The sequence below is a fragment of the Bombyx mori genome, chromosome 1 (assembly GCF_030269925.1).
Source record: "Bombyx mori chromosome 1, ASM3026992v2".
Classification (NCBI taxonomy): domain Eukaryota; kingdom Metazoa; phylum Arthropoda; class Insecta; order Lepidoptera; family Bombycidae; genus Bombyx; species Bombyx mori.
The window spans coordinates 18,741,473-18,762,591 of NC_085107.1; the positions used below are offsets into that span (position 1 = coordinate 18,741,473).

General features: G+C 35.1%; 3 protein-coding genes across 4 annotated transcripts in view; all 3 read left to right on the forward strand.

The window, feature by feature from the left end:
* Positions 1 to 21,119, forward strand: part of LOC101745029 (potassium voltage-gated channel protein Shaker) — a 527,752-nt gene that overhangs the window by 63,154 nt on the left and 443,479 nt on the right. The gene's annotated exons all lie outside the window — the stretch shown is intronic.
* LOC119628862 (uncharacterized) overlaps positions 1 to 21,119 on the forward strand; it is a 36,344-nt gene continuing 15,225 nt past the window's right edge. Inside the window, exon 1 of the mRNA XM_038012697.2 lies at positions 1 to 21,119. This exon is cut by the window's right edge and continues 15,225 nt beyond it. Coding sequence (XP_037868625.2) covers positions 1 to 1,020 — 1,020 coding nt within the window. The 3' untranslated portion in view covers positions 1,021 to 21,119.
* The window catches only part of LOC134199590 (uncharacterized), a 21,669-nt gene continuing 15,225 nt past the window's right edge, over positions 14,676 to 21,119 (forward strand). Inside the window, exon 1 of the mRNA XM_062670828.1 lies at positions 14,676 to 21,119. This exon is cut by the window's right edge and continues 15,225 nt beyond it. Coding sequence (XP_062526812.1) covers positions 14,676 to 15,695 — 1,020 coding nt within the window. The 3' untranslated portion in view covers positions 15,696 to 21,119.

A 21,119-nucleotide genomic window follows, 5' to 3' on the forward strand; every position in this document is an offset into this window, starting at 1 on the left:
ATGCACTCTTTTAATGCCATCCTTGATGAAATACCTGGAACATCAAAGGCAAAAGACGAAGAATCAAGGAAGGTAGATTATCTAACATCATCTTCGTCTGCTCGAAGCACTTCGAGTTCTGATAGTTGGACAGACGCAGAATCACATGCATATAGTCGTGTTAAGGACTTCAGCGAGGGAGAAAATGCTAAGAAGAGTAAATGCAAAACAACATCAAACCCTACAGAGAAGAGCCGAAAATATAAAAGAAACTTAAACCAACAACGATTATCTCAGCCTCTGAATTCTAAAGAAGTACGGCCTACTCGTCCATCGGTTGTACTTAAGCGCAGATTATCTCTGGATTCATTTGAACATTCCCCTAAGACCAGTGACATGTTAATAGTACGCAATCAGGAAGAAATTAAAACGCCAATGAAAGAGTTAATCGAGGCTTCTTCTGTTGGAATCCGCAACAAATACCCCATGAGCGAATACCAAATGCAATTGATTCATCTATCCCTCTGTGATCTTATTGAAAATATAAACATAAAAGGATCGGGACCGAGTTTCTCAGGCTTTATTCACAAAACTGATTGGATCATAATTGTTTGTGACAATTCGGAGAGTGAGCGGTGGTTAAAAAAAGCTATACCTACCTTGAAACCATGGCCGGACGCAGAATTGTCTATTATAGAAACACGGGACATACCAATCATCATAACAGGAACCGCATACATTCCATACAGCGAAGCTTTAACTATCAGTACCGCTTTTCATTTGTTGAACATTCAAAATCGAGGTCTGAACACAGAACACTGGAGAATGGTGAGTGTTAGGCCTGAAACGTTTGGTCAAACTGTAACATTCACTCTGGATCATGATTCCGCTGAGGTCTTACGAAGTCTAAACGGTCGCATCACACTTGGCTTCGAGAAGATCAAAATTGAAATAGAGAGTAATGTCAGTGAAACTCCAGATGACCCCGTACCAGGACCTTCGGGAATCACTCCAAAGCGTCGACGAACGGAAAATCTGTAATAGACAAATATTTAAAAAGAATTTACATTACAATCCGAAAATTCAACGTGTTTTCTGTTTGTACTAACTAATACCAATTCAAAATTGTTAAACAAAAAATGGGATATCATGAGTAAACAACAACTTGTAAGCTCACAGTAAAACACAGTTTCTAAACATCGCAATTGATTCATACAATACAACAAACATATTGGTTTCAAGTAACATTTAATTTATATTAATTATTTTATGTTTTAATTAATTATCTGATTAGATTAATAATAATAATTTGAACTGTTTTAGTTTGAGTGGGATGAGAGGAATGAAATTTTAATGTAATTTTCTAATTTACTTACTCTTCATTTATTTACTGGATCGATATAGTATTTTAACAGTATTTATAGGTATATATTGCCTCGGTTTGCAAGCTGTGGAAAACATCTGTCAAGGCTTTAATGAGCAAGAATTTCACATGACCACGACTGTTCTGCCAAGAGCAACCGATTATGATGATATTATAACTCACTTATTTTAAATTCATTCAATTTAGATAATGTGTTCGTCATTGTAATTTATAAATTTGTTAGTTTTGTTATAAATGTCCATAACGTAAACCTTCCCAATGTAATCATTATTTGTATATTTGTTTTTATATTTTGTAAAATAATACTTAGTTATTTTAAAGTATGTGCTTATTAAGTTAAAATAACAATAAATAAATAAAAATAATTTTCCAATAATCAAACCTCAATCAGTGCCGTCAAATTGTATTTGATAGACCCAAATAGTTAAATGTCAATGTTAAATTCGTAATGATTAAATTCGTGCATATGCCACTAACAAAATATTTGTAGAAAACACGGTTTATATTTCAACGATGATATTATCATGATTATAATCATAACAATAGCACCATGTCGAGGTTAGATTATTGCATGGGACACAAGACGACCTTACCTCCTCGTGTGCTAAGCCATTTTGGGTACCTGTTGATCTGAGTCTCCCGGTACTTAAAATGGATAGCCGGTGTGTCCTGGGTCACAGTTAGTAACTTTGTATAATATGTCTAACAAACAAATGGGGAATCAATTTCGGCCCAAATAAATCAGGTTCTTACGTTTCATATGATGATCAATTCTTTTTATCGAAAATCTATTTCGTGGTAAGAATTAATATTAAAATTTGTTATCTCAGTTCAGTTGATTACTTAAAATGAATAAGAAGTAACATTTTCAAATCTCAGTTAAAATATTTGACTCTATTCCCGTGACATTATTATGCAATCTTGCTAATTGTGGGCGAAATGGGTCGTCCCTAATCTAAGGTGTGAAACGAACCGTGCCGATAGATGCGTGGCTGAGAAGGAGCTCAGTCTTGAACGGTGTGTCTTCGATACCTGGGCACCTCGAAGAACTATTAACGCCCTCCTTATGGCATGCCAGGCTCTGCTGTTTGTGAAATTGTATACCTGCGCTACTCGTGGGAACTATATCGGAGTCAGACAACAATAACGAATATGATATGAACTCTTTTAATGCCATCCTTGATGAAATACCTGGAACATCAAAGGCAAAAGACGAAGAATCAAGGAAGGTAGATTATCTAACATCATCTTCGTCTGCTCGAAGCACTTCGAGTTCTGATAGTTGGACAGACGCAGAATCACATGCATATAGTCGTGTTAAGGATTTAAGCGAAGGAGAAAATGCTAAGCAGAGTAAACGCAAAGTAACATCAAACCCTACAGAGAAGAGTCGAAAATATAAAAGAAACTTAAACCAACAACAATTATCTCAGCGTCTGAATTCTAAAGAAGTACGGCCTACTCGTCCATCGGTTGCACTTAAGCGCAGATTATCTCTGGATTCATCTGAACATTCTCAAAAGACCACTGACATGTTAATAGAACGCGATCAGGAAGAAATCAAAACGCTAATAAGAGAGTTAATCGAGGCTTCATTTGTTGGAATCCGCAACAGACACCCCATGAGCGAATACCAAATGCAATTGATTCATCTATCTCTCTGTGATCTTATTGAAAATATAAACATAAAAGGATCGGGACCGAGTTTCTCAGGCTTTATTCACAAAACTGATTGGATCATAATTGTTTGTGACAATTCGGAGAGTGAGCGGTGGTTAAAAAAAGCTATACCTACCTTGAAACCATGGCCGGACGCAGAACTGTCTATTATAGAAACACGGGATATAGCCAACATCACAACAGGAACCGCATACATTCCATACAGCGAAGCTTTAACTATCAGTAGCGCTTTTCATTTGTTGAACATTCAAAATCGAGGTCTGAACACAGAACACTGGAAAGTGGTGAGTGTTAGGCCTGAAACGTTTGGTCAAACTGTAACATTCACTCTGGATCATGATTCCGCTGAGGTCTTACGAAGTCTAAACGGTCGCATCACACTTGGCTTCGAGAAGATCAAAATTGAAATAGAGAGTAATGTCAGTGAAACTCCAGATGACCCCGTACCAGGACCTTCGGGAATCACTCCAAAGCGTCGAAGAACGGAAAATCTGTAATAGACAAATATTTAAAAAGAATTTACATTACAATCCGAAAATTCAACGTGTTTTCTGTTTGTACTAACTAATACCAATTCAAAATTGTTAAACAAAAAATGGGATATCATGAGTAAACAACAACTTGTAAGCTCACAGTAAAACACAGTTTCTAAACATCGTAATGGATGCATAAAAAACAAGAAGCATATTGGTTTCAAGTAATATTTTGTTTAAATTAATTATTTTATGTTTCAATTAATTATATGATTATATTAATAATAATAATTTGAACTGTTTTAGTTTCAGTGGGATGAGAGGAATGAAATTTTAATGTAATTTTCTAACTTACTTACTCTTCGTTTATTTACTGGATCGACATAGTATTTTAACAGTATCTATATAACTCACTTATTTTAAATTCATTTAATTTAGATAATGTGTTCGTTATTGTAATTTATACATTTATTAGTTTTGTTATCAATGTCCATGGCATAAAACTTCCCATTTTAATCATTATTTGTATATTTGTTTTTAAATTTTGTAAAATATTAGTTAATTACTTATTATAAAGTATGTCCTTATTATGTTTAAATAACAATAAATAAATAAAAATAATTTTCCAATAATCAAACCTCAATCAATGCCGTCAAATTGTATTTGATAGACCCAAATAGTTAAATGTCAATGTTAAATTCGTAATGATGAAATTCGTGCATATGCCACTAACAAAATATTTGTAGAAAACACGATTTATATTTCAACGATGATATTATCATGATTATAATCATAACAATAGCACCATGTCGAGGTTAGATTATTGCATGGGACACAAGACGACCTTACCTCCTCGTGTGCTAAGCCATTTTGGGTACCTGTTGATCTGAGTCTCCCGGTACCTAAAATGGATAGCCGGTGTGTCCTGGGTCACAGTTAGTAACTTTGTATAATATGTCTAACAAACCAATGGGGAATCAATTTCGGCCCAAATAAATCAGGTTCTTACGTTTCATATGATGATCAATTCTTTTTATCGAAAATCTATTTCGTGGTAAGAATTAATATTAAAATTTGTTATCTCAGTTCAGTTGATTACTTAAAATGAATAAGAAGTAACATTTTCAAATCTCAGTTAAAATATTTGACTCTATTCCCGTGACATTATTATGCAATCTTGCTAATTGTGGGCGAAATGGGTCGTCCCTAATCTAAGGTGTGAAACGAACCGTGCCGATAGATGCGTGGCTGAGAAGGAGCTCAGTCTTGAACGGTGTGTCTTCGATACCTGGGCACCTCGAAGAACTATTAACGCCCTCCTTATGGCATGCCAGGCTCTGCTGTTTGTGAAATTGTATACCTGCGCTACTCGTGGGAACTATATCGGAGTCAGACAACAATAACGAATATGATATGCACTCTTTTAATGCCATCCTTGATGAAATACCTGGAACATCAAAGGCAAAAGACGAAGAATCAAGGAAGGTAGATTATCTAACATCATCTTCGTCTGCTCGAAGCACTTCGAGTTCTGATAGTTGGACAGACGCAGAATCACATGCATATAGTCGTGTTAAGGACTTCAGCGAGGGAGAAAATGCTAAGAAGAGTAAATGCAAAACAACATCAAACCCTACAGAGAAGAGCCGAAAATATAAAAGAAACTTAAACCAACAACGATTATCTCAGCCTCTGAATTCTAAAGAAGTACGGCCTACTCGTCCATCGGTTGTACTTAAGCGCAGATTATCTCTGGATTCATTTGAACATTCCCCTAAGACCAGTGACATGTTAATAGTACGCAATCAGGAAGAAATTAAAACGCCAATGAGAGAGTTAATCGAGGCTTCTTCTGTTGGAATCCGCAACAAATACCCCATGAGCGAATACCAAATGCAATTGATTCATCTATCCCTCTGTGATCTTATTGAAAATATAAACATAAAAGGATCAGGACCGAGTTTCTCAGGCTTTATTCACAAAAATGATTGGATCATGATTGTTTGTGACAATTCGGATAGTGAGCGGTGGTTAAAAAAAGCTATACCTACCTTGAAACCGTGGCCGGAGGCAGAACTGTCTATTATAGAAACACGGGATATAGCCAACATCACAACAGGAACCGCATACATTCCATACAGCGAAGCTTTAACTATCAGTAGCGCTTTTCATTTGTTGAACATTCAAAATCGAGGTCTGAACACAGAACACTGGAAAGTGGTGAGTGTTAGGCCTGAAACGTTTGGTCAAACTATAACATTCACTCTGGATCATGATTCCGCTGAGGTCTTACGAAGTCTAAACGGTCGCATCACACTTGGCTTCGAGAAGATCAAAATTGAAATAGAGAGTAATGTCAGTGAAACTCCAGATGACCCCGTACCAGGACCTTCGGGAATCACTCCAAAGCGTCGAAGAACGGAAAATCTGTAATAGACAAATATTTAAAAAGAATTTACATTACAATCCGAAAATTCAACGTGTTTTCTGTTTGTACTAACTAATACCAATTCAAAATTGTTAAACAAAAAATGGGATATCATGAGTAAACAACAACTTGTAAGCTCACAGTAAAACACAGTTTCTAAACATCGTAATGGATGCATAAAAAACAAGAAGCATATTGGTTTCAAGTAATATTTTGTTTAAATTAATTATTTTATGTTTCAATTAATTATATGATTATATTAATAATAATAATTTGAACTGTTTTAGTTTCAGTGGGATGAGAGGAATGAAATTTTAATGTAATTTTCTAACTTACTTACTCTTCGTTTATTTACTGGATCGACATAGTATTTTAACAGTATCTATATAACTCACTTATTTTAAATTCATTTAATTTAGATAATGTGTTCGTTATTGTAATTTATACATTTATTAGTTTTGTTATCAATGTCCATGGCATAAAACTTCCCATTGTAATCATTATTTGTATATTTGTTTTTAAATTTTGTAAAATATTAGTTAATTACTTATTATAAAGTATGTCCTTATTATGTTTAAATAACAATAAATAAATAAAAATAATTTTCCAATAATCAAACCTCAATCAATGCCGTCAAATTGTATTTGATAGACCCAAATAGTTAAATGTCAATGTTAAATTCGTAATGATGAAATTCGTGCATATGCCACTAACAAAATATTTGTAGAAAACACGATTTATATTTCAACGATGATATTATCATGATTATAATCATAACAATAGCACCATGTCGAGGTTAGATTATTGCATGGGACACAAGACGACCTTACCTCCTCGTGTGCTAAGCCATTTTGGGTACCTGTTGATCTGAGTCTCCCGGTACCTAAAATGGATAGCCGGTGTGTCCTGGGTCACAGTTAGTAACTTTGTATAATATGTCTAACAAACAAATGGGGAATCAATTTCGGCCCAAATAAATCAGGTTCTTACGTTTCATATGATGATCAATTCTTTTTATCGAAAATCTATTTCGTGGTAAGAATTAATATTAAAATTTGTTATCTCAGTTCAGTTGATTACTTAAAATGAATAAGAAGTAACATTTTCAAATCTCAGTTAAAATATTTGACTCTATTCCCGTGACATTATTATGCAATCTTGCTAATTGTGGGCGAAATGGGTCGTCCCTAATCTAAGGTGTGAAACGAACCGTGCCGATAGATGCGTGGCTGAGAAGGAGCTCAGTCTTGAACGGTGTGTCTTCGATACCTGGGCACCTCGAAGAACTATTAACGCCCTCCTTATGGCATGCCAGGCTCTGCTGTTTGTGAAATTGTATACCTGCGCTACTCGTGGGAACTATATCGGAGTCAGACAACAATAACGAATATGATATGCACTCTTTTAATGCCATCCTTGATGAAATACCTGGAACATCAAAGGCAAAAGACGAAGAATCAAGGAAGGTAGATTATCTAACATCATCTTCGTCTGCTCGAAGCACTTCGAGTTCTGATAGTTGGACAGACGCAGAATCACATGCATATAGTCGTGTTAAGGACTTCAGCGAGGGAGAAAATGCTAAGAAGAGTAAATGCAAAACAACATCAAACCCTACAGAGAAGAGCCGAAAATATAAAAGAAACTTAAACCAACAACGATTATCTCAGCCTCTGAATTCTAAAGAAGTACGGCCTACTCGTCCATCGGTTGTACTTAAGCGCAGATTATCTCTGGATTCATTTGAACATTCCCCTAAGACCAGTGACATGTTAATAGTACGCAATCAGGAAGAAATTAAAACGCCAATGAGAGAGTTAATCGAGGCTTCTTCTGTTGGAATCCGCAACAAATACCCCATGAGCGAATACCAAATGCAATTGATTCATCTATCCCTCTGTGATCTTATTGAAAATATAAACATAAAAGGATCGGGACCGAGTTTCTCAGGCTTTATTCACAAAACTGATTGGATCATAATTGTTTGTGACAATTCGGAGAGTGAGCGGTGGTTAAAAAAAGCTATACCTACCTTGAAACCATGGCCGGACGCAGAATTGTCTATTATAGAAACACGGGACATACCAATCATCATAACAGGAACCGCATACATTCCATACAGCGAAGCTTTAACTATCAGTACCGCTTTTCATTTGTTGAACATTCAAAATCGAGGTCTGAACACAGAACACTGGAGAATGGTGAGTGTTAGGCCTGAAACGTTTGGTCAAACTGTAACATTCACTCTGGATCATGATTCCGCTGAGGTCTTACGAAGTCTAAACGGTCGCATCACACTTGGCTTCGAGAAGATCAAAATTGAAATAGAGAGTAATGTCAGTGAAACTCCAGATGACCCCGTACCAGGACCTTCGGGAATCACTCCAAAGCGTCGACGAACGGAAAATCTGTAATAGACAAATATTTAAAAAGAATTTACATTACAATCCGAAAATTGAACGTGTTTTCTGTTTGTACTAACTAATACCAATTCAAAATTGTTAAACAAAAAATGGGATATCATGAGTAAACAACAACTTGTAAGCTCACAGTAAAACACAGTTTCTAAACATCGCAATTGATTCATACAGTACAACAAACATATTGGTTTCAAGTAACATTTAATTTATATTAATTATTTTATGTTTTAATTAATTATCTGATTAGATTAATAATAATAATTTGAACTGTTTTAGTTTGAGTGGGATGAGAGGAATGAAATTTTAATGTAATTTTCTAATTTACTTACTCTTCATTTATTTACTGGATCGATATAGTATTTTAACAGTATTTATAGGTATATATTGCCTCGGTTTGCAAGCTGTGGAAAACATCTGTCAAGGCTTTAATGAGCAAGAATTTCACATGACCACGACTGTTCTGCCAAGAGCAACCGATTATGATGATATTATAACTCACTTATTTTAAATTCATTCAATTTAGATAATGTGTTCGTCATTGTAATTTATAAATTTGTTAGTTTTGTTATAAATGTCCATAACGTAAACCTTCCCAATGTAATCATTATTTGTATATTTGTTTTTATATTTTGTAAAATAATACTTAGTTATTTTAAAGTATGTGCTTATTAAGTTAAAATAACAATAAATAAATAAAAATAATTTTCCAATAATCAAACCTCAATCAGTGCCGTCAAATTGTATTTGATAGACCCAAATAGTTAAATGTCAATGTTAAATTCGTAATGATTAAATTCGTGCATATGCCACTAACAAAATATTTGTAGAAAACACGGTTTATATTTCAACGATGATATTATCATGATTATAATCATAACAATAGCACCATGTCGAGGTTAGATTATTGCATGGGACACAAGACGACCTTACCTCCTCGTGTGCTAAGCCATTTTGGGTACCTGTTGATCTGAGTCTCCCGGTACTTAAAATGGATAGCCGGTGTGTCCTGGGTCACAGTTAGTAACTTTGTATAATATGTCTAACAAACAAATGGGGAATCAATTTCGGCCCAAATAAATCAGGTTCTTACGTTTCATATGATGATCAATTCTTTTTATCGAAAATCTATTTCGTGGTAAGAATTAATATTAAAATTTGTTATCTCAGTTCAGTTGATTACTTAAAATGAATAAGAAGTAACATTTTCAAATCTCAGTTAAAATATTTGACTCTATTCCCGTGACATTATTATGCAATCTTGCTAATTGTGGGCGAAATGGGTCGTCCCTAATCTAAGGTGTGAAACGAACCGTGCCGATAGATGCGTGGCTGAGAAGGAGCTCAGTCTTGAACGGTGTGTCTTCGATACCTGGGCACCTCGAAGAACTATTAACGCCCTCCTTATGGCATGCCAGGCTCTGCTGTTTGTGAAATTGTATACCTGCGCTACTCGTGGGAACTATATCGGAGTCAGACAACAATAACGAATATGATATGCACTCTTTTAATGCCATCCTTGATGAAATACCTGGAACATCAAAGGCAAAAGACGAAGAATCAAGGAAGGTAGATTATCTAACATCATCTTCGTCTGCTCGAAGCACTTCGAGTTCTGATAGTTGGACAGACGCAGAATCACATGCATATAGTCGTATTAAGGACTTAAGCGAAGGAGAAAATGCTAAGCAGAGTAAACGCAAAGTAACATCAAACCCTACAGAGAAGAGTCGAAAATATAAAAGAAACTTAAACCAACAACAATTATCTCAGCGTCTGAATTCTAAAGAAGTACGGCCTACTCATCCATCGGTTGCACTTAAGCGCAGATTATCTCTGGATTCATCTGAACATTCTCAAAAGACCACTGACATGTTAATAGAACGCGATCAGGAAGAAATCAAAACGCTAATAAGAGAGTTAATCGAGGCTTCATTTGTTGGAATCCGCAACAGACACCCCATGAGCGAATACCAAATGCAATTGATTCATCTATCCCTCTGTGATCTTATTGAAAATATAAACATAAAAGGATCAGGACCGAGTTTCTCAGGCTTTATTCACAAAAATGATTGGATCATGATTGTTTGTGACAATTCGGATAGTGAGCGGTGGTTAAAAAAAGCTATACCTACCTTGAAACCGTGGCCGGAGGCAGAACTGTCTATTATAGAAACACGGGATATAGCCAACATCACAACAGGAACCGCATACATTCCATACAGCGAAGCTTTAACTATCAGTAGCGCTTTTCATTTGTTGAACATTCAAAATCGAGGTCTGAACACAGAACACTGGAAAGTGGTGAGTGTTAGGCCTGAAACGTTTGGTCAAACTATAACATTCACTCTGGATCATGATTCCGCTGAGGTCTTACGAAGTCTAAACGGTCGCATCACACTTGGCTTCGAGAAGATCAAAATTGAAATAGAGAGTAATGTCAGTGAAACTCCAGATGACCCCGTACCAGGACCTTCGGGAATCACTCCAAAGCGTCGAAGAACGGAAAATCTGTAATAGACAAATATTTAAAAAGAATTTACATTACAATCCGAAAATTCAACGTGTTTTCTGTTTGTACTAACTAATACCAATTCAAAATTGTTAAACAAAAAATGGGATATCATGAGTAAACAACAACTTGTAAGCTCACAGTAAAACACAGTTTCTAAACATCGTAATGGATGCATAAAAAACAAGAAGCATATTGGTTTCAAGTAATATTTTGTTTAAATTAATTATTTTATGTTTCAATTAATTATATGATTATATTAATAATAATAATTTGAACTGTTTTAGTTTCAGTGGGATGAGAGGAATGAAATTTTAATGTAATTTTCTAACTTACTTACTCTTCGTTTATTTACTGGATCGACATAGTATTTTAACAGTATCTATATAACTCACTTATTTTAAATTCATTTAATTTAGATAATGTGTTCGTTATTGTAATTTATACATTTATTAGTTTTGTTATCAATGTCCATGGCATAAAACTTCCCATTGTAATCATTATTTGTATATTTGTTTTTAAATTTTGTAAAATATTAGTTAATTACTTATTATAAAGTATGTCCTTATTATGTTTAAATAACAATAAATAAATAAAAATAATTTTCCAATAATCAAACCTCAATCAATGCCGTCAAATTGTATTTGATAGACCCAAATAGTTAAATGTCAATGTTAAATTCGTAATGATGAAATTCGTGCATATGCCACTAACAAAATATTTGTAGAAAACACGATTTATATTTCAACGATGATATTATCATGATTATAATCATAACAATAGCACCATGTCGAGGTTAGATTATTGCATGGGACACAAGACGACCTTACCTCCTCGTGTGCTAAGCCATTTTGGGTACCTGTTGATCTGAGTCTCCCGGTACCTAAAATGGATAGCCGGTGTGTCCTGGGTCACAGTTAGTAACTTTGTATAATATGTCTAACAAACCAATGGGGAATCAATTTCGGCCCAAATAAATCAGGTTCTTACGTTTCATATGATGATCAATTCTTTTTATCGAAAATCTATTTCGTGGTAAGAATTAATATTAAAATTTGTTATCTCAGTTCAGTTGATTACTTAAAATGAATAAGAAGTAACATTTTCAAATCTCAGTTAAAATATTTGACTCTATTCCCGTGACATTATTATGCAATCTTGCTAATTGTGGGCGAAATGGGTCGTCCCTAATCTAAGGTGTGAAACGAACCGTGCCGATAGATGCGTGGCTGAGAAGGAGCTCAGTCTTGAACGGTGTGTCTTCGATACCTGGGCACCTCGAAGAACTATTAACGCCCTCCTTATGGCATGCCAGGCTCTGCTGTTTGTGAAATTGTATACCTGCGCTACTCGTGGGAACTATATCGGAGTCAGACAACAATAACGAATATGATATGCACTCTTTTAATGCCATCCTTGATGAAATACCTGGAACATCAAAGGCAAAAGACGAAGAATCAAGGAAGGTAGATTATCTAACATCATCTTCGTCTGCTCGAAGCACTTCGAGTTCTGATAGTTGGACAGACGCAGAATCACATGCATATAGTCGTGTTAAGGACTTCAGCGAGGGAGAAAATGCTAAGAAGAGTAAATGCAAAACAACATCAAACCCTACAGAGAAGAGCCGAAAATATAAAAGAAACTTAAACCAACAACGATTATCTCAGCCTCTGAATTCTAAAGAAGTACGGCCTACTCGTCCATCGGTTGTACTTAAGCGCAGATTATCTCTGGATTCATTTGAACATTCCCCTAAGACCAGTGACATGTTAATAGTACGCAATCAGGAAGAAATTAAAACGCCAATGAGAGAGTTAATCGAGGCTTCTTCTGTTGGAATCCGCAACAAATACCCCATGAGCGAATACCAAATGCAATTGATTCATCTATCCCTCTGTGATCTTATTGAAAATATAAACATAAAAGGATCGGGACCGAGTTTCTCAGGCTTTATTCACAAAACTGATTGGATCATAATTGTTTGTGACAATTCGGAGAGTGAGCGGTGGTTAAAAAAAGCTATACCTACCTTGAAACCATGGCCGGACGCAGAATTGTCTATTATAGAAACACGGGACATACCAATCATCATAACAGGAACCGCATACATTCCATACAGCGAAGCTTTAACTATCAGTACCGCTTTTCATTTGTTGAACATTCAAAATCGAGGTCTGAACACAGAACACTGGAGAATGGTGAGTGTTAGGCCTGAAACGTTTGGTCAAACTGTAACATTCACTCTGGATCATGATTCCGCTGAGGTCTTACGAAGTCTAAACGGTCGCATCACACTTGGCTTCGAGAAGATCAAAATTGAAATAGAGAGTAATGTCAGTGAAACTCCAGATGACCCCGTACCAGGACCTTCGGGAATCACTCCAAAGCGTCGACGAACGGAAAATCTGTAATAGACAAATATTTAAAAAGAATTTACATTACAATCCGAAAATTCAACGTGTTTTCTGTTTGTACTAACTAATACCAATTCAAAATTGTTAAACAAAAAATGGGATATCATGAGTAAACAACAACTTGTAAGCTCACAGTAAAACACAGTTTCTAAACATCGCAATTGATTCATACAATACAACAAACATATTGGTTTCAAGTAACATTTAATTTATATTAATTATTTTATGTTTTAATTAATTATCTGATTAGATTAATAATAATAATTTGAACTGTTTTAGTTTCAGTGGGATGAGAGGAATGAAATTTTAATGTAATTTTCTAATTTACTTACTCTTCGTTTATTTACTGGATCGACATAGTATTTTAACAGTATCTATATAACTCACTTATTTTAAATTCATTTAATTTAGATAATGTGTTCGTTATTGTAATTTATACATTTATTAGTTTTGTTATCAATGTCCATGGCATAAAACTTCCCATTGTAATCATTATTTGTATATTTGTTTTTAAATTTTGTAAAATATTAGTTAATTACTTATTATAAAGTATGTCCTTATTATGTTTAAATAACAATAAATAAATAAAATTGTTTTCCAATAATCAAACCTCAATCAGTGCCGTCAAATTGTATTTGATAGACCCAAATAGTTAAATGTCAATGTTAAATTCGTAATTATGAAATTCGTGAAAATACCACTAACAAAATATTTGTAGAAAACACGGTTTATATTTCAACGATGATATTATCATGATTATAATCATAACAAGAGTACCATGTCGAGGTTAGATTATTGCACGGGACACAAGACGACCTTACCTCCTCGTGTGCTAAGCCATTTTGGGTACCTGTTGATTCGAGTCTCCCGGTACTTAAAATGGATAGCCGGTGTGTCCTGGGTCACAGTTAGTAACTTTGTATAATATGTCTAACAAACCAATGGGGAATATATTTCGGCCCAAATAAATCAGGTTCTTACGTTTCATATGATGATCAATTCTTTTTATCGAAAATCTATTTCGTGGTAAGAATTAATATTAAAATTTGTTATCTCAGTTCAGTTGATTACTTAAAATGAATAAGAAGTAACATTTTCAAATCTCAGTTAAAATATTTGACTCTATTCCCGTGACATTATTATGCAATCTTGCTAATTGTGGGCGAAATGGGTCGTCCCTAATCTAAGGTGTGAAACGAACCGTGCCGATAGATGCGTGGCTGAGAAGGAGCTCAGTCTTGAACGGTGTGTCTTCGATACCTGGGCACCTCGAAGAACTATTAACGCCCTCCTTATGGCATGCCAGGCTCTGCTGTTTGTGAAATTGTATACCTGCGCTACTCGTGGGAACTATATCGGAGTCAGACAACAATAACGAATATGATATGCACTCTTTTAACGCCATCCTTGATGCAATACCTGAAACATCAAAGGCAAAAGACGAAGAATCAAGGAAGGTAGATTATCTAACATCATCTTCGTCTGCTCGAAGCACTTCGAGTTCTGATAGTTGGACAGACGCAGAATCACATGCATATAGTCGTGTTAAGGATTTAAGCGAAGGAGAAAATGCTAAGCAGAGTAAACGCAAAGTAACATCAAACCCTACAGAGAAGAGTCGAAAATATAAAAGAAACTTAAACCAACAACAATTATCTCAGCGTCTGAATTCTAAAGAATTACGGCCTACTCGTCCATCGGTTGCACTTAAGCGCAGATTATCTCTGGATTCATCTGAACATTCTCAAAAGACCACTGACATGTTAATAGAACGCGATCAGGAAGAAATCAAAACGCTAATAAGAGAGTTAATCGAGGCTTCATTTGTTGGAATCCGCAACAGACACCCCATGAGCGAATACCAAATGCAATTGATTCATCTATCTCTCTGTGATCTTATTGAAAATATAAACATAAAAGGATCGGGACCGAGTTTCTCAGGCTTTATTCACAAAACTGATTGGATCATAATTGTTTGTGACAATTCGGAGAGTGAGCGGTGGTTAAAAAAAGCTATACCTACCTTGAAACCATGGCCGGACGCAGAATTGTCTATTATAGAAACACGGGACATACCAATCATCATAACAGGAACCGCATACATTCCATACAGCGAAGCTTTAACTATCAGTACCGCTTTTCATTTGTTGAACATTCAAAATCGAGGTCTGAACACAGAACACTGGAGAATGGTGAGTGTTAGGCCTGAAACGTTTGGTCAAACTGTAACATTCACTCTGGATCATGATTCCGCTGAGGTCTTACGAAGTCTAAACGGTCGCATCACACTTGGCTTCGAGAAGATCAAAATTGAAATAGAGAGTAATGTCAGTGAAACTCTAGATGACCCCGTACCAGGACCTTCGGGAATCACTCCAAAGCGTCGAAGAACGGAAAATCTGTAATAGACAAATATTTAAAAAGAATTTACATTACAATCCGAAAATTCAACGTGTTTTCTGTTTGTACTAACTAATACCAATTCAAAATTGTTAAACAAAAAATGGGATATCATGAGTAAACAACAACTTGTAAGCTCACAGTAAAACACGGTTTCTAAACATCGCAATTACAACAAACATATTGGTTTCAAGTAACATTTAATTTATATTAATTATTTTATGTTTTAATTAATTATCTGATTGGATTAATAATAATAATTTGAACTGTTTTAGTTTGAGTGGGATGAGAGGAATGAAATTTTAATGTAATTTTCTAATTTACTTACTCTTCATTTATTTACTGGATCGATATAGTATTTTAACAGTATTTATAGGTATATATTGCCTCGGTTTGCAAGCTGTGGAAAACATCTGTCAAGGCTTTAATGAGCAAGAATTTCACATGACCACGACTGTTCTGCCAAGAGCAACCGATTATGATGATATTATAACTCACTTATTTTAAATTCATTCAATTTAGATAATGTGTTCGTCATTGTAATTTATAAATTTGTTAGTTTTGTTATAAATGTCCATAACGTAAACCTTCCCAATGTAATCATTATTTGTATATTTGTTTTTATATTTTGTAAAATAATACTTAGTTATTTTAAAGTATGTGCTTATTAAGTTAAAATAACAATAAATAAATAAAAATAATTTTCCAATAATCAAACCTCAATCAGTGCCGTCAAATTGTATTTGATAGACCCAAATAGTTAAATGTCAATGTTAAATTCGTAATGATTAAATTCGTGCATATGCCACTAACAAAATATTTGTAGAAAACACGGTTTATATTTCAACGATGATATTATCATGATTATAATCATAACAATAGCACCATGTCGAGGTTAGATTATTGCATGGGACACAAGACGACCTTACCTCCTCGTGTGCTAAGCCATTTTGGGTACCTGTTGATCTGAGTCTCCCGGTACTTAAAATGGATAGCCGGTGTGTCCTGGGTCACAGTTAGTAACTTTGTATAATATGTCTAACAAACAAATGGGGAATCAATTTCGGCCCAAATAAATCAGGTTCTTACGTTTCATATGATGATCAATTCTTTTTATCGAAAATCTATTTCGTGGTAAGAATTAATATTAAAATTTGTTATCTCAGTTCAGTTGATTACTTAAAATGAATAAGAAGTAACATTTTCAAATCTCAGTTAAAATATTTGACTCTATTCCCGTGACATTATTATGCAATCTTGCTAATTGTGGGCGAAATGGGTCGTCCCTAATCTAAGGTGTGAAACGAACCGTGCCGATAGATGCGTGGCTGAGAAGGAGCTCAGTCTTGAACGGTGTGTCTTCGATACCTGGGCACCTCGAAGAACTATTAACGCCCTCCTTATGGCATGCCAGGCTCTGCTGTTTGTGAAATTGTATTCCTGCGCTACTCGTGGGAACTATATCGGAGTCAGACAACAATAACGAATATGATATGCACTCTTTTAATGCCATCCTTGATGAAATACCTGGAACATCAAAGGCAAAAGACGAAGAATCAAGGAAGGTAGATTATCTAACATCATCTTCGTCTGCTCGAAGCACTTCGAGTTCTGATAGTTGGACAGACGCAGAATCACATGCATATAGTCGTGTTAAGGATTTAAGCGAAGGAGAAAATGCTAAGCAGAGTAAACGCAAAGTAACATCAAACCCTACAGAGAAGAGTCGAAAATATAAAAGAAACTTAAACCAACAACAATTATCTCAGCGTCTGAATTCTAAAGAATTACGGCCTACTCGTCCATCGGTTGCACTTAAGCGCAGATTATCTCTGGATTCATCTGAACATTCTCAAAAGACCACTGACATGTTAATAGAACGCGATCAGGAAGAAATCAAAACGCTAATAAGAGAGTTAATCGAGGCTTCATTTGTTGGAATCCGCAACAGACACCCCATGAGCGAATACCAAATGCAATTGATTCATCTATCTCTCTGTGATCTTATTGAAAATATAAACATAAAAGGATCGGGACCGAGTTTCTCAGGCTTTATTCACAAAACTGATTGGATCATAATTGTTTGTGACAATTCGGAGAGTGAGCGGTGGTTAAAAAAAGCTATACCTACCTTGAAACCATGGCCGGACGCAGAATTGTCTATTATAGAAACACGGGACATACCAATCATCATAACAGGAACCGCATACATTCCATACAGCGAAGCTTTAACTATCAGTACCGCTTTTCATTTGTTGAACATTCAAAATCGAGGTCTGAACACAGAACACTGGAGAATGGTGAGTGTTAGGCCTGAAACGTTTGGTCAAACTGTAACATTCACTCTGGATCATGATTCCGCTGAGGTCTTACGAAGTCTAAACGGTCGCATCACACTTGGCTTCGAGAAGATCAAAATTGAAATAGAGAGTAATGTCAGTGAAACTCTAGATGACCCCGTACCAGGACCTTCGGGAATCACTCCAAAGCGTCGAAGAACGGAAAATCTGTAATAGACAAATATTTAAAAAGAATTTACATTACAATCCGAAAATTCAACGTGTTTTCTGTTTGTACTAACTAATACCAATTCAAAATTGTTAAACAAAAAATGGGATATCATGAGTAAACAACAACTTGTAAGCTCACAGTAAAACACGGTTTCTAAACATCGCAATTACAACAAACATATTGGTTTCAAGTAACATTTAATTTATATTAATTATTTTATGTTTTAATTAATTATCTGATTGGATTAATAATAATAATTTGAACTGTTTTAGTTTGAGTGGGATGAGAGGAATGAAATTTTAATGTAATTTTCTAATTTACTTACTCTTCATTTATTTACTGGATCGATATAGTATTTTAACAGTATTTATAGGTATATATTGCCTCGGTTTGCAAGCTGTGGAAAACATCTGTCAAGGCTTTAATGAGCAAGAATTTCACATGACCACGACTGTTCTGCCAAGAGCAACCGATTATGATGATATTATAACTCACTTATTTTAAATTCATTCAATTTAGATAATGTGTTCGTCATTGTAATTTATAAATTTGTTAGTTTTGTTATAAATGTCCATAACGTAAACCTTCCCAATGTAATCATTATTTGTATATTTGTTTTTATATTTTGTAAAATAATACTTAGTTATTTTAAAGTATGTGCTTATTAAGTTAAAATAACAATAAATAAATAAAAATAATTTTCCAATAATCAAACCTCAATCAGTGCCGTCAAATTGTATTTGATAGACCCAAATAGTTAAATGTCAATGTTAAATTCGTAATGATTAAATTCGTGCATATGCCACTAACAAAATATTTGTAGAAAACACGGTTTATATTTCAACGATGATATTATCATGATTATAATCATAACAATAGCACCATGTCGAGGTTAGATTATTGCATGGGACACAAGACGACCTTACCTCCTCGTGTGCTAAGCCATTTTGGGTACCTGTTGATCTGAGTCTCCCGGTACTTAAAATGGATAGCCGGTGTGTCCTGGGTCACAGTTAGTAACTTTGTATAATATGTCTAACAAACAAATGGGGAATCAATTTCGGCCCAAATAAATCAGGTTCTTACGTTTCATATGATGATCAATTCTTTTTATCGAAAATCTATTTCGTGGTAAGAATTAATATTAAAATTTGTTATCTCAGTTCAGTTGATTACTTAAAATGAATAAGAAGTAACATTTTCAAATCTCAGTTAAAATATTTGACTCTATTCCCGTGACATTATTATGCAATCTTGCTAATTGTGGGCGAAATGGGTCGTCCCTAATCTAAGGTGTGAAACGAACCGTGCCGATAGATGCGTGGCTGAGAAGGAGCTCAGTCTTGAACGGTGTGTCTTCGATACCTGGGCACCTCGAAGAACTATTAACGCCCTCCTTATGGCATGCCAGGCTCTGCTGTTTGTGAAATTGTATTCCTGCGCTACTCGTGGGAACTATATCGGAGTCAGACAACAATAACGAATATGATATGCACTCTTTTAATGCCATCCTTGATGAAATACCTGGAACATCAAAGGCAAAAGACGAAGAATCAAGGAAGGTAGATTATCTAACATCATCTTCGTCTGCTCGAAGCACTTCGAGTTCTGATAGTTGGACAGACGCAGAATCACATGCATATAGTCGTATTAAGGACTTAAGCGAGGGAGAAAATGCTAAGAAGAGTAAATGCAAAACAACATCAAACCCTACAGAGAAGAGCCGAAAATATAAAAGAAACTTAAACCAACAACGATTATCTCAGCCTCTGAATTCTAAAGAAGTACGGCCTACTCGTCCATCGGTTGTACTTAAGCGCAGATTGTCTCTGGATTCATCTGAACATTTTCAAAAGACCACTGACATGTTAATAGAACGCGATCAGGAAGAAATCAAAACGCAAATGAGAGAGTTAATCGAGGCTTCATCTATTGGAATCCGCAACAAATACCCCATGAGCGAATACCAAATGCAATTGATTCATCTATCTCTCTGTGATCTTATTGAAAATATAAACATAAAAGGATCGGGACCGAGTTTCTCAGGCTTTATTCACAAAACTGATTGGATCATAATTGTTTGTGACAATTCGGAGAGTGAGCGGTGGTTAAAAAAAGCTATACCTACCTTGAAACCATGGCCGGACGCAGAATTGTCTATTATAGAAACACGGGACATACCAATCATCATAACAGGAACCGCATACATTCCATACAGCGAAGCTTTAACTATCAGTACCGCTTTTCATTTGTTGAACATTCAAAATCGAGGTCTGAACACAGAACACTGGAGAATGGTGAGTGTTAGGCCTGAAACGTTTGGTCAAACTGTAACATTCACTCTGGATCATGATTCCTCTGAGGTCTTACGAAGTCTAAACGGTCGCATCACACTTGGCTTCGAGAAGATCAAAATTGAAATAGAGAGTAATGTCAGTGAAACTCTAGATGACCCCGTACCAGGACCTTCGGGAATCACTCCAAAGCGTCGAAGAACGGAAAATCTGTAATAGACAAATATTTAAAAAGAATTTACATTACAATCCGAAAATTCAACGTGTTTTCTGTTTGTACTAACTAATACCAATTCAAAATTGTTAAACAAAAAATGGGATGTCATGAGTAAACAACAACTTGTAAGCTCACAGTAAAACACGGTTTCTAAACATCGCAATTACAACAAACATATTGGTTTCAAGTAACATTTAATTTATATTAATTATTTTATGTTTTAATTAATTATCTGATTAGATTAATAATAATAATTTGAACTGTTTTAGTTTGAGTGGGATGAGAGGAATGAAATTTTAATGTAATTTTCTAATTTACTTACTCTTCGTTTATTTACTGGATCGACATAGTATTTTAACAGTATCTATATAATTCACTTATTTTAAATTCATTTAATTTAGATAATG